Raw genomic sequence first — 14608 nt, forward strand, 5'->3', positions numbered from 1 at the left:
TTTCCCATGTTGTCACACAAGGAAGCAGTGTGTTTGAGATTTTCCTTAAATGCTATTCTACAGTTGTGCCTCCAATAAACTCAAATGTTGTCAGTTAGCCAATCAGAAACTTCCAAAACCTTGACACCATCATCTGAGCTTTCTCAGAGCCATAATAATCCTATTGTGTGTAAACAATATTGGAATAACAATTTCTCAAAAGATCTCTCTCATTATTCTGCTATTAAGCAGAACAGAAACAAATTTGATAATCCTAACTTACCTAAAAGAGAAAAAGTTTAGTCATTACATCTGACTTTTTTAAATGGTTATGTGCCTTTTAATACAGTGTATGTAAACTACTGGTTTCAACTGTATATAAAATGTTTAGAGGGTCATTCGTGACCCAAAGTAAGTTACAGTGCGGAAAATTGTTCCTGTGCATCCATAAATATATATCTGATGACTCAAAAAGTGCAATTTCCCTTTATTATTTAACATAGTACTATAAAATACAAAATGCTGACCTGATACTTTCTTTTTTTATCTGTTTATTAAACCTACAGAAATAACAAGATTATTATTAAAGCAACAAATATTATTCCGAGCACTTCCCAATTAACAAAATTAAATTATAATCACACACATAAATGGGGAAAATGCATAAAATAAATAAAAAGCATAGTGTCAGTTATGCATAAAATATAAATTGGATCGTTTACATTTAGAAATAACCCGTGTACATCAGCAAACTAAGGCGACTTAGTGGCGCAGTAGGTAGTCACCTCACAGCAAGAAGGTTGCTGGGTCGCTGGTTTGAGCCTCGGCTCAGTTGGCGTTTCTGTGTGGAGTTTGCATGTTCTCCCTGCCTTCGCGTGGGTTTCCTCCGGATGCTCAGGTTTCCCCCACAGTCCGAAGATATGCAGTACAGGTGAATTGAGTTGGCTAAAATGTCCGTAGTGTGTGAATGAGTGTGTGTGTGAATGAGTGTGTGTGGATGTTTCCCAGAGATGGGTTGTAAATGGAAGGGCATCCGCTGCTTAAAAATGTGCTGGATAAGTTGGCGATTCATTCCGCTCTGGTGACCCCGGATTAAAAAAGGGACTAAGCCGACAAGAAAATGAATGAATGAATGACATCAGCAAACTAAATTATGAACTTAATCCACAAATACTTTTGCAAAATACTTAATTGAAATTAACTCTACAATTAAAAAACCTGACTGCTTAGATTGACAGTTTGTAGAAGTACTCGCATGCTCAGAAAAAAAAAAGAAAATACTGAATGTGTCCCATGTCTCAGAGAAAGCACTGGAATTGTTATTTATTTTTATTGTAAACCTTGCTTTTTTCGAATGAACAAAGCTCTGCATCTTGCATCCAGTTGTCAAAATTCATAGGAAATCTTTGTTTCCATATAGTACAACAATGCACCGCCTTGCTAACAGTGTCAAAACTGCAAAAGCATTTGCAGTACAATTCGATAAACCTGCAATATTCAGAGGAAGTCCAAAAAGTGCAACTAGAGAACACAGACCTGATGTTTAAAAGAATAACTGAAGAATAATCCTGAATGCTTGAATGACTGTACAACAATTACTTTAGTTGGATATCACTCAATGATGGATCTGGTGAAATATCAGTATTAATATTGATTTGGCAACATCATTAGGTAACAGTTAAAGGGATAGTTCACCCCAAAAAATGTACATTTCCTCATTATTTACTCTTTAGTTTCTTTTTCTGATATTCTGAATAATATTGGGGAAATTGCTTTGGTAATCTTTAATAGTGATGTGACGTTGTGCACCGAGGCTTCAAAGCATGTATCAAAACAAGATACATCTCGCAGTGAAGCAGGGACCGGAGCTTGATTCATTTTGCTTTAATCACATAATCAGTGACGTCCAAAGCTTTTCGCCTATATCCATGTGACTGCTTGGAATTTTGATTCAAGTGTTTAAGCACCCTTTTGGGTTAGTAAAGTGATAGCGAGAGATTAGGCGTTGATTACTTATATTTCTACTGTTTCAAAGCACCGCACCGATCCTGCGCTCCAGGATCCTGATTATTGTTCCTGTACATGTTCATCCCTTCCTGTACATGTTCATCCCTTCATGATCATAGTGGACCAGTCGTGTGAGTAAGAGGGTCCAAACCAATGCGGTTGGCCAGTGGGTGTATTTGTTTCTATATTTTCAAGCATGTAACTTTCGAATATTTTATGTATTTCTGCGCAGAACCTCTTGCCAAAGTAAAAACAGCTTCATCCTGGTGGGTGTTTGTGAAACCAGAGGGTCCAACTGCTCCGTTCAGCCCATTGATTCAGCCTTACACTGTTTTCACGCGGATGTTTTGGCGTCCACAAGCAACGGATTCATACGCTCGCCACCGTTCTTCTTCGAAGGAGTCAATGCAGGTATTACCAAAGATTATAGAATACACAAAGACATGTCACTTGTATAGTTTTGAAAAGAGAAAAGTGTCACAGCCAATATGGCTGCCATTTACAACCCCAAATTTAAAAAAGTTGGGAAAGTATGGAAAGCGCAAATTAAAGAAAAGAAAGTAGTGAATTTACTTTGACCAGAGATGGCAAAAGTACACCAGGGTGTCCGCAGGGTTTTAAAAGGTAGTAAATGCAATTAGCCAAAATCAAGGCCATTAAAAAGTATTAAACAGTAATAAACGTCATCTGACGAGGTATTACATTTTCGAGTCCAGTTTCTTAGCTAAATTTTCAATTTGTGTCAAGTGCAGGCCTTTATTCTAAATTTTGTGTGGATTTATTTATATGTTGAGAGTAGGACCTGAGCGCTCTCATGTGAGGTGGAGTTCGCGCGCGCGCTGAAACGAACCGGCGGTACCCGGCTGGCTTGCTTCCAACCATATAGGCGAGCTCGCCTTTGATTCAGTAATTAAATTAAGACATGGGGAAATGCAAGTTTTCTAACTTCAGGCTGGAGGACGCAAGATTAAAAGACAAGTCTAACCCTGTAGTTGGCAATAACCCCGAGACTTATAGCCACGTCTGCAAGAAGATGACTATATTTGCGCTATATTAGCTCATATCAGCTGTCAATCACTGAAGTGTCCCGAATTGTCGCGCCACACATTTTAGATTTCTAAACACAGGTTTCCATTAAGGCACACACAACGGCGCCCTAAGTCAGCAGCTGTCCGCGGCGCCCAGCTGCCGACTTGAAGCGCCGCTGCGTGCACCCCGACAGAAACCTACGCTCAGAATTCCAAAATGCATGGCGCTTTGTCAGCATCGCGCCATGCAGAGCGGAGCTTCTGGTGTGCGACCTGCAGGCAAGTTTGTTATTTTATTTCCAATGGAGTGACATGCACATGAGGCAACGCACTTGCACTTTTCCAGCTGCAGCTAGTTAAGCTCACAGGGAGCTTCTGTGAACGTGAGAAATGCAAACAGCTAAAGTTTAAGGAAGACGCAATGAAAAGTACACATGTTTGCAAACCTAAAGGAACAACCAATAATTCCGATTAGAGGGATAATGTGGAGAATATTGATCTTGTGTTGAGCTCAATGAGCCTTGCATCTAAATATAGAGCATCGATGTTCCTTTAGTGATATCGTTTTGAATGGCGGACGTGAAACGATAAACTGAGGATTAGGTGACGCGTGCAGCTGTCAATCAATATTGGTGGGCGGGGGGACCGCACTCCTATGTCAAGTTGCGGTCGATCTGAAAACCGCTAAAACCGAAAACCGTGTGTGTGTGTGTGTGTGTAAGAGTGTGTATGGGTGTTTCCTAGTTCTGGGTTGCAGCTGGAAGGGTATTCACTGTGTAAAACATATGCTGGAATAATTGGTGGTTCATTCCGCTGTGGCGACCCCGTATAATTCAGGAACTAAGTTAAGGATAGTAAGATAGGTAGGTACAAGACCTCACATCCTATTATGTAAATTGTTTGTTGCCAATTTTAAGAAAGTAGTCAAGCTGCATCACACCCTGTAATACTGTAGAACAACATTGCTCAAACAGTCAGCTCATGTATGATCATCCTGACGCAAACTCACAGCGCTTATCATGTAGTTATGTGGCTGTTAGATCAAAAACAATTGCTATTCATGTTCATACACACTCAAATAATTACATTTTACACTGTATTCTGTCAAAAAAAAAAAAAAAAATATATATATATATATAAAAAAAAAAAAAAATATATATATATATATATATATATATATATATATATATATATATATATATATATATATATATACACTTGAAGTCAGAATTATTAGCCCCCCTATATTATTAGACCACTTTATTTTATCCCTAATTTCTGTTTAACGGAGAGAAGATTTTTTTTTCAACACATTTCTAAACATAATAATTTTAATAACTCATTTCTAATAACTGATTGATTTTATCTTTACCATGATGACTGTAAATAATATTTTACTAGATATTTATCAAGACACTTCTATACAGCTTAAAGAGACATTTAAAGGCTTAACTAGGTTAATTAAGTTAACTAGGCAGGTTAGGGGAATTAGGCAAGTTATTGTATAACAGTGGTTTGTTCTGTAGGTTATAGAGAAAAATATAGCTTAAAAGGGCTAATAATTTTGTCCCTAAAATGGTTCATGAAAAATTCAAAACTGCTTTTATTTTAGCGGAAATAAAACAAATAAGACTTTCTCCTGAAGAAAAAATATTATCAGACATACTGTGAACATTTCCTTCCTCTGTTAAACATCATTTGGAAAATATTTTTTTTTAAAAATCGAAGGGGGCTAATAATTCTGACTTCAACTGTATCTATATATATATATATATATATATATATATATATATATATATATATATATATATATATATATATATATATATATATATATATATTTATATATATATAAATAATACTTATCATATTTGACTGCAAACAATTTTTTTGTATTAGGCTAAAGCTGCTTTATTCTCTTAAAACAGTAACTCTCATAGATAACCTGATATTTTAGTGTTTTTATAAAGGAAATAAAGGAAACAAACCGCAATGCATACGTTTTTTATACAGTATTTGATTGTTTTAGTACTAAATGTACACATCCTTACAAAAAAGCATTATATTTCACGGTAATACAATGAAAGACCAGAGAAATCCTGTGCAGCATGATACGAAGGTAACAAAAGGCTAAAGCATGTTTACCTTGTTTACCTGTTATCCGAACGAGTAAAAGGTGTCCGATTAGCGTGAAAGAGGGCAGCATCAGTCATGTTAATTCGACTTCCCCAGTCACATTTGCATAGTCATCCTTACTTTTCTCATAGTATCTTCATATAGCCCACGTACAGGCGTGAGAGCCTTGAAAAGTCCGCGCACTGCAGCACGCAGGCGAGCAATGAGGAAAAATAGAGGGATTGCATCAGGCGCTCATATTATTGCGCAATGACCCATCTGCCTCAAGGTTGTACATGTTGTGTGTTCAGAGATGCTCTTCTGCATACCTCAGTTGTAACAAGTGGTTATTCGAGTTACTGTTGCCTTTCTATCAGCTGGAACCAGTCTGGCCATTCTCCTCTGACCTCTGGCATCAACAAGGCATTTGCTCCCACAGAACTGCCGCTCACTGGATATTACCTCTTTTTCAGACCATTCTCTGTAAACCCTAGAGAAGGTTGTGCGTGAAAATCCCAGTAGATCAGCAGTTTCTGAAATACTCAGACCAGCCCGTCTGTCATCAACAACCATTCACCGTTCAAAGTCACTTAAATCCCCTTTCTTTCCCATTCTGGTGCTCGGTTTAAACTGCAGCAGATCTTGATCATGTCTACATGCCTAAATGCTTTAAGTTACTGCAATGTGATTGGTTCTTTAGAAATTTGCATTAATGAGAAGTTGTACCTAATAAAGTGCCTGGTGAGTGTATGTTCAAATAGAAGTCAGTTTCTTTAAAATGATAATAATAATTAACATTTTTACAGCTTTTACTGTACTTTGACAATATAAACAGGCTTACCAGTGTTAAACTTTTAAATGTTATCATGCATACTCTTAAAAAAGTACACAGGGCCATTTATTCAGCCTTTTTAACACACGACAAGTCACAAGAAACAAAGACTGAAGAGAATAAAAACACACCTGCACTCTCTTTTCATGTGTTGTCTCTGGTGACGCACATATCTCAAAAAATATGTTATGCAAATGACCCTTTATCTATTATAATGCAATCCGTCCATATTCGTCATGCTTTTTGCACCTGTGTTCAGTGTCAAATGCGTTTCGTACAGTATGAGACTGCAGAAAAAACAACAAAGCCCCTGTTCTTTTGCGTTCACATGAAGTGTTTTGTTTCTCCTGCAGTTCAGCTTCGACCTCCACAGATCACGCATCTCAGGCCTTCAGCCAATCGCTCCGAGTGTTTGGAGGTGATCTGGAGAATCACTGAGAGCTTTCCTAAGAAAGAGAGGGTCTTCATACGGCTGCAGATGGAGTACACAACACATGGACAGGTTTATATATGTTTATGTCTGGTGTGTGGAAAACATATGATAAGACATTGTTTCGGACTGCACATCATCTTCATCAGGTCAAACAAGTAATCTCAAAATTTTACTATTAGCATTTTCAGCACAACCAATAAAGTAAGAAAACAATATATATATATATGTATACTACCTGACAAAAGTCTTGTGGCCTTTACAAGTTTTAAGAAAAATAAATAATAACTTGGCTTCTAGTTGATCATTTGGTATCAGAGATGACTTATGAGAAAGGCCTCTAGATTTTGCTTATTTTACCACAATAAATTATGATCATGCCTTGATTTTGAATTCTTTAATTAGGACAGTAAGGTCTGACCTTGCTTAGACAAAAGTCTTGTCACACAGAAATAATGTCCAGTATAGAATATAGTCATGCTTCAGTGGAAAAACAATTGTGTCTGACTCCCGTTAGCTTGGAGGACTGCATCCATACATCTCTGCAATGACTCAAATCACTTCTTAATAAAGTCATCTGGAATGGCAAAGAAAGCTTTCTTGCAGGACTCCCAGAGTTCATCAAGATTCTTTGGATTCATCTTCAATGCCTCCTCGTTCTTTTTACCCTAGAAATGCTCAATAATGTTCATGTCTGATGACTGGGCTGGCCATTCCTGGAGCAGCTTGACCTTGTTTGCTTTCAGGAGCTTTGATATGTAGGCTAAAGTATAATGAGCGCTTTCCTGCTGAAGAATTTGCCCTCTCCTGTGGTTTGTGATGTAATGGGCAGCACAAATGTCCTGACACCTTAGGTTGTTGATGTTGCCATCCACTTTGCAGATCTCTCATGCCCCCATACTGAATGTAACCCCAAACCATGATTTTTCCTTCAACAAACTTGACTGATTTCTGTGAGAATCTTGGGTCCATGTGGGTTCCAGTGGGTCTTCTGAAGTATTTGTGATGATTGAGATGCAGTTCAACAGATGATTCATCAGAAAAATCTACATTCTGCCAATGATCAACAAGAAATCGAGTTGTTAGTTGTTGCTTTTACATCTGGGATCAACAACAATATTTTTGTCAGGAAGTGTATTGAACAAAAAAGAAGATATTTTGAAGAAAGCTGAAAACCTTAAAGAATTATAACCATTTGAAGGAAAAAAATTATGAGTAAAATAAAATTTTTGTGTGAACTATCCCTTTAATAATGCTCTTCTTCATGATTCTGCAGACTCGATCACAGACTGTACAAGCGTTTCCCTTGGAGGCACTTCAGCTCTGTGATTTACACCCCGGATCGAAGTATACAGTACGACTGAGAGTGCAGGACAGGCGAGTGCAAGAACACTGGAGCTCATGGACTTCTGTGGAGACCACCACAGCAGAGAGAGGTTAGATAGCAGAAAGAGAGCCTCTGTGTGCTTTTAAAGGGGACTTATTATGCAAAAATCACTTTTATAGGGGGTTTAAACACAGTTGTGCACAGTTTTGTGTAAATATATCCAGCATCCAATGGTAAACATTCTAAATTAATTTTTTTAAAGTTCACACTTGATAAAAACATTGTGCAGAAACACTTTAATTGACATTATCTCTTTGTACGTGTCATCAAAAAAAGCCCGGCTTTATTAGTGACCATTTCTCCCTTATTAGCATAGACAGCCCAGAGTGAGAAGTAACGCACGTCAAGCGCAAGTGATTTACATGTTAAGTCAATGCAAACTCGCGAATAGACATCCTGCGGCGCATTATGTGCGAATGGCGTGGCGTGAATGATGCGAATTGCGCAAATGACGCGCCGCGAAATGAGCAGTTTGCACGTTTGACACGCTTAACGCGCGTTTTGCGCAAATCACTCGAATTCGAAAAACTGAACTTCAGCGGACATTCGCGCCGCGTTAACCAATCAGGAGCTTGCTCTTCTGGGGGTGTGATTGTGACGTAGAACCTGTTGATGGTGTCCCGGGGGAAATCCTCCAGGCGACACCGACAACAAGTCATCAAACTGGGCTTGGCTCAGTCAGAAGCACCGCTGAAAGCCTCCATCATCCAGGTTAAGTTTCTGGAGGAGTTTATGAGCTCAAAGAGCTGGATGCACCTCTGAAAGGATGTAGTGTACTCAGACACGACCCTTAACTTATCGACACTGTTTTTCAGCCTTCATAAAGCACATAAACACTGTTATTTTCTTCATAAAGTCCATGTTAGCCATTTAGCAATGAAGCTAGAGTCACCGGGCAGACAGAAGCCAATTAAAAACCAAAGCATAGAACTTTTCAGTTATATGTAGATTATTGTTCATTTGAAATTAGATTATATACATTTATATTTCCACAACTTCCATAGTATTTATGTTTGTTCCTACTGTGAATGTCAATGGATGCTTCTTTAAGACATTCTTCACGATATCTTCCTTTAGAACCAAAAACTTAGAGTGTGAACATGTTGAGACCAAATTTTGGGGGGGTGAACTATCCCTTTGAGTTGTATTAGTGTTGTTAGTTGAGGTTGTGTAACTGAATATGAGTTTCTGTGCTGTTTTTTTCCTCAGCTCCTTCTGCGGCTCCTCGAATCTGGAGACAAATCCATCCTGCAGGAGAAGCTGGAAAGAGACGCCTCACCCTGCACTGGAAGGTTTGCTTTCGTTCTGTACAAAACTGTTTTGAAATTTACATGGTGAGGAGGTGATTAAGAAAATTAATCAGATTTAAAAAAAACTGAGAGAAACAGGAACGTCTTTACCACGTCAATACTATTGCTGTAGTTCTTAGTTATTGAACTTCAGCTTTAAATAAAGATGATTCATCTGAAGTTCCGTATAATGAGAGTTCAAATATGACTGTTGGTGTGTGATAGAGAGCATTTTATGGCAAATCTACACAGTGTGATTTCTTCCAAAACTTAAATTACTAAATCCTGTTTCTCATCTCTAATTAAAGGGATAGTTAACGCAAATGTAAATTTACTCACTATTTTCATCAAAGTTGAGTCATATAAAAAAAAAAAATTCATACGTTCATTCATTTTCCCTCAGCTTAGTCTCTATTCCAGAGGTCACCACAGCTGCCAACTATTCCAGCGTATGTTTTACACAACGGATGCCCTTTTAGCCACAACCCAGTACTGGGAAACAGCCATACACTCTCAAATTCACACTGGTATGGCCCAACACCCAAAACTGGCTCGAATGACAACATCAAGGTTTGAGCCGAACATATGAATGGACACAGATGCTTGAATTAGTAAATTGACGTGCCGTCATTCATTCATTCATTTTCTTTTCGGCTTAGTCCCTTTATCAATCCGGTGGTCGCCACAGCAGAATGAACCGCCAACTTATCCAGCATGTTTTTACGCAGTGGATGCACTTCCAGCCGCAACCCATCCCTGGGAAACATCCACACACACTCATTCACACCCCATACACTAAGGACAATTTAGCCTACCCAATTCACCTGTACCACACACTGGTCTTTGGATTGTGGGGGAAACCGGAGCACCCGGAGAAAACCTCGAAAAGGCTCGAACCAGCAAACTTCTTGCTGTAAGGCGAAAGCACTACCTCGCCACTGCGTCGCTACGTCCCATCAATAATCTTTAATTTCCATAAATCAAATATTCCAAAAGAGACAACAAAATATTAACAAAAATCATGTAAACAGGTAGGGCAGCTAAGAAAAAACAGGTCCCTGACTGTAACTGTTGTAAATGGACAGATCTTTCCTACAACTCCCATGAAAGGAATAAAAAACAGGCGAGTCTTCCAGGCCACTGCTTTCCTTCACTAAACTAAATAAATAAGAAAACATGACTATGAAAAATAATCCAATACCTGCTACGAAAACAAACAAAGAATGAAAATAAACAAACTAGATAACACATTAAGAAAAGTAAAGAATCAAAAGTTTGACAAGAACAAAACACTGAAGAGAGCGGCATGTAGATGGATCCTGGCATGATCCTGAGTCCAAGCCACCACCGAGAGCTAAGAGAGGCGGAGAGAGTCGCCATTGCCGTCAGCCTTATACACTGGGAATCCCCAGTGACGTCACGGGCGTCATCCAATCCTGGACAAGCCGTGTGAAAAACTCCACCTATACAACTCCAATAATCACAACGAGCACACAACCACAACAAATAAATAAATGAATTAAATAAACACAGACCCGCGTAACACACACACACACACTTATACGCTACGAACAATTTAGCACAGTGGTCCCCAACCTTTTTATCACCGTGGACCGGTCAACGTTTGTAAAATTATTTTGGTGTTGGGGGGGGTGGGGGGGGGGGTGGATGGGTCTTCACCTGAACAGCTGCTGCGCTCATGCATCTAGGTTAATCATAAACAATTTAGTGCGCATGCGCTAGTTTCACTATCGCGGTCTGATTATGTTTCAATCAAGGTTTATATGCATCAAATGCATAACATCTGTGCCAAACATCTAAACTGACGAACATATTAACAATAATACAACCGTATAGCCGAATTAAATGTATGCATTGGCATGTTACAGCCCTGATGAATATGATTATGTGAAACTCTATATAGATACATATTGCAATGATTTCGGATACTTACTTAGCGATACACGCACACATATATGCACAGTCCTTAAATTCTCTGCTGATTTGGACTCTATAATACCTGTTTTATAACTTTAAACTATCAACAACCACCACTGAGATATTCTAGCGATCTTCTTTGCGCTCCGTGGTGGATAGTCCATTTCACGTGAGATGGCGGGAGTAAGGGGAAGCTGCAGGCCCGGAGACCCAACTGCACGCTCAGACCTGCGCGCACAGACCTGCACTTCCAGACCAGACAGTGCCCCCTGCTGTTGGGTTGGGTGAAGCGGCAGGTACGGAGACCCAACTGCACACTCAGACCAGCACTTTCTAGCAAGTAGCAACATCAGAAACGCCAGTAAGGTTATTGATTATTAAAGCGATTCCTGAAAATTATCAAGTTTTATGGCATAAATCAATGTGGTGTAAAATATTACACTAACAGAGAATTATTTCAGTGTTTGATTTGATCAAAATTTGTGTCAAAAGAGCATTATTTTATGATATTTACAGCTTGCTCTTATTTTATCTATTATTGTACCATTCTGGGACAATTTTCTAGCAATGTTTTCTGGCAAAATAAAAAAAAAACTTTAAAGTAAAAAAGTTGAAATAAAATGCAGCCTATAATATATAGCGCAATTATTATTTGTAACATATTTTAGTGCTGTATAGGTCTACTGTACGTATTTCTGCATTATCTATCTAAGAGTGCTACCTAAGACAATAACAGTAACACAATAACAGTTTATCAATTATTTACAAGTTATGTAATGATTACAAACATATTTTTTGGAAATCAAAATATCAATTAAATTTGCATAGAATTTACAATATGAGCTCTATTAGGTGAAATCAAAACAATTTTTTTTTATTAAAAGTGGGTCTCTGCCAACACTAATATAGTGTACCAAAGACTGCAGATATTTCCAGTTTTTTTGCTTTACAAATGAAAAATCTCCCCAATAAGAATGTAAAGCATTTATTTTATTTGATGTTATTTTCTACGTAAAAAAATAATTATTACTCCAATTATTATTTTTCACCATTTTACCATGTATTGTTTGCAACTTGACTTGTAGGACCTTATGAAAAAGTACACAAAAATAAAGTTGGTTGTGAGAAAATTACCTAGAGTACTATAATTGTATGTGAAGAAATTTATTGTATATGAAGATAATATTCATTCCCTCAACTCAATACGAAACAGTGATAAATCCTTAATGATAAAAAAACAACAACAACAAATGTTTGAAAAAATTGAAGCAACTGAACAATATATTTTTACAAATACAATTAATAAAAATACAATAGAATTATTGTATTAAATCAAAAATCTAGTACGTTTAATATTTCATATAATAATCTATTCAATCACAGCCTAATATTTTATAGTAGAAAAATAGTTTAAATTACAATTTAGAAGCAGCTGAAATCAGGTTAGTCGATCTTTTAAACAGCAGGTGGCACTGTGAAGGTCTGGAAGTGCAGGTCTAGCCGTCTGAGCGAGCAGGTCTGAGCGTGCGGTTGGGTCTCCGGGCCTGCAGCTTCATACTATTGGATGGCGGGGGTGATTGGAAGAAACCAAGTCGCGGGGGGAATATGTTCTACAGAAATAATTTATGATTTCTTATGTGGCCCGGTATCAATTGTTCCACGGACGTCCCGGTGGTTGGGGACCACTGCTTTAGCTTACCCAGTTTACAATCACTGAAACAGATTGTTCGGCAAGCGAAGTAAATTCATTCATTTTTTTTCATTTTCAGCTTAGTCCCTTTGTTATTCGTGGTCGCCACAGCGGAATGAACCGCCAACTTATCCAGCATATATTTTACATAGTGGATGCCCTTCCAGCTTAACCCATCACTGGGAAACACCCATACAAACTCATTCACACACATATACTATGGACAATTTAGCCTATTCAATTCACCTATAGCACATGTTTTTGGACTGTGGGGGCTACCGGAGCATCCAGAGGAAACCCACGCCAACACTAGGAGAACATGCAAACTCCACACAGAAACGCCAACTAACCCAGCCGAGGCTCGAACCTGCGACCTTCTTGCTGTGAGGTGAACGTGCTACCTACTGCGCCACCATGCAGCCCGCAAAGTAAATATTTATATAGCAATATCTTTACCTTTTAATCTTTCATGAATAATCTATTCCTGCAAAGTGACTATTGCAGAAACACACACTGCGATATTGATGGTCAAATGGTGAAAGATGAATTGGAAAATATATCTAAACCAAACACTTGACCATTAATATTTAATAGATGTTCAATACAATGTTTCACTTCTAAACCAAAACAAAGCAGCGTCACAAATATAGAGGTGTAAAGCAGATCAGGGGCAGTCTGGCAGATATTAATGATTCATTTTTTTTTTTTTTGATAGCAGATTGCTTTAGGGCACTTCCTGTTTTTATTCAAACTCACCATCAGCTTAAATTTCACAAACAGCTCAACCACATCCTGCTTCTCCCCCCGTTCACCACACACACCAACCAACTAACCACCTCAAATTAGTACATGCACAACCTGATTTACTGATTAAACCCTCTGCATGAGATATGTTTACACATGTTTATGTTCAAAGGGGTGGCTCGCCTATAAATTCATCTTTATTTTTGTAGCACTTTCACAATGTGGATTGTGTCAGCTTCACATAGACGATTATAGTGAATTGAAACCCTGTCAGATCAGTTTTCAGTGTTGAAGTTCAGTTTAGCTCAGTTAAATTTCACCGCTGAACTTTCAAACACTGAAGAGCAACTCCATCGATGCGCAGCTCCACAAGTCCCGAACCAAGCAAGCCAGTGGCAGCAATGAGAGCTCCATTATTATTTATTTACACTCACAACGTTCAGGATTTTTTATTTTGTTTGATTTGGCACCGCTTATTTTCCTTCCCTCTAAAAGGTTTGTTTCAATTAGCTTGCTCGTTTGTTTTGCATTTATTGTACACATTTGTAAATATACTTTTGTGATTGATCATTGTTTATTTTTCTTCTCTTCATTATTGTAAAAGAGCAAACCTCTTCTTGCTACGTCCGTTGTTTGTTTCGATTCAAAGCAGCTAACATCACAGGGAAATTTAAGTTATAGGGTTGTCATGATTATGTTTAGTTTTTTAATGTTTTGATAAATTTTCTTTCATCTGGGCCACACAAAAAGAAAAAAAAAAGTAATTTTACTATTAATATTTATTTTACATCTAAATTTGACTTCAGCTGATTCAGAACGCAGCAGCACGAGAGGTCTTTAATGAACCTAAAAGAGCACATGTCACTCCGCTGCTCATCCGTTTGCACTGGCTGCCAGTTGCTGCTCGCATCAAATTCAAAGCTCTGATGTTTGCTTACAAAGCGACTTTTGCTCCTTCTTATCTGCTCTCACTTCTGCAGATTTATGTGCCCTCCACTTGCGTTCTGTGAATGAACGTTGCCTCGTGATTCCATCCCAAAGAGGGAAGAAATCACTTTCCCGAACTTTCACTTTCAATCTGCCCAGTTGGTGGAATGAACTCCCTAACTGCATCAGAACAGCAGAGTCACTCACTGTCTTCAAGAAACGACGAAAAACTCAACTATTTA

At 38.2% G+C, this 14608-nt stretch overlaps 1 protein-coding gene across 4 annotated transcripts in view; it reads left to right on the forward strand.

The window, feature by feature from the left end:
- The window catches only part of LOC101884669 (interleukin-6 receptor subunit beta), a 54314-nt gene that overhangs the window by 14644 nt on the left and 25062 nt on the right, over window positions 1-14608 (forward strand). For all 4 annotated transcript variants that reach the window (XR_015478984.1, XR_015478985.1, XM_087241449.1 and 1 more), the window contains 4 exons: window positions 2219-2397; window positions 6315-6463; window positions 7668-7827; window positions 8988-9070. Coding sequence is in view for 2 of the 4 variants with exons in the window: in XM_087241449.1 (XP_087097575.1) it covers window positions 2219-2397; window positions 6315-6463; window positions 7668-7827; window positions 8988-9070 (571 nt within the window). In the remaining 2 variants the exon portion in view is untranslated. The remainder of the gene's footprint in view (window positions 1-2218; window positions 2398-6314; window positions 6464-7667; window positions 7828-8987; window positions 9071-14608) is intronic.

This window comes from Danio rerio, chromosome 2, assembly GCF_052040795.2.
Source record: "Danio rerio strain M-AB ecotype USA chromosome 2, GRCz13ab, whole genome shotgun sequence".
In the NCBI taxonomy this organism is placed as follows: domain Eukaryota; kingdom Metazoa; phylum Chordata; class Actinopteri; order Cypriniformes; family Danionidae; genus Danio; species Danio rerio.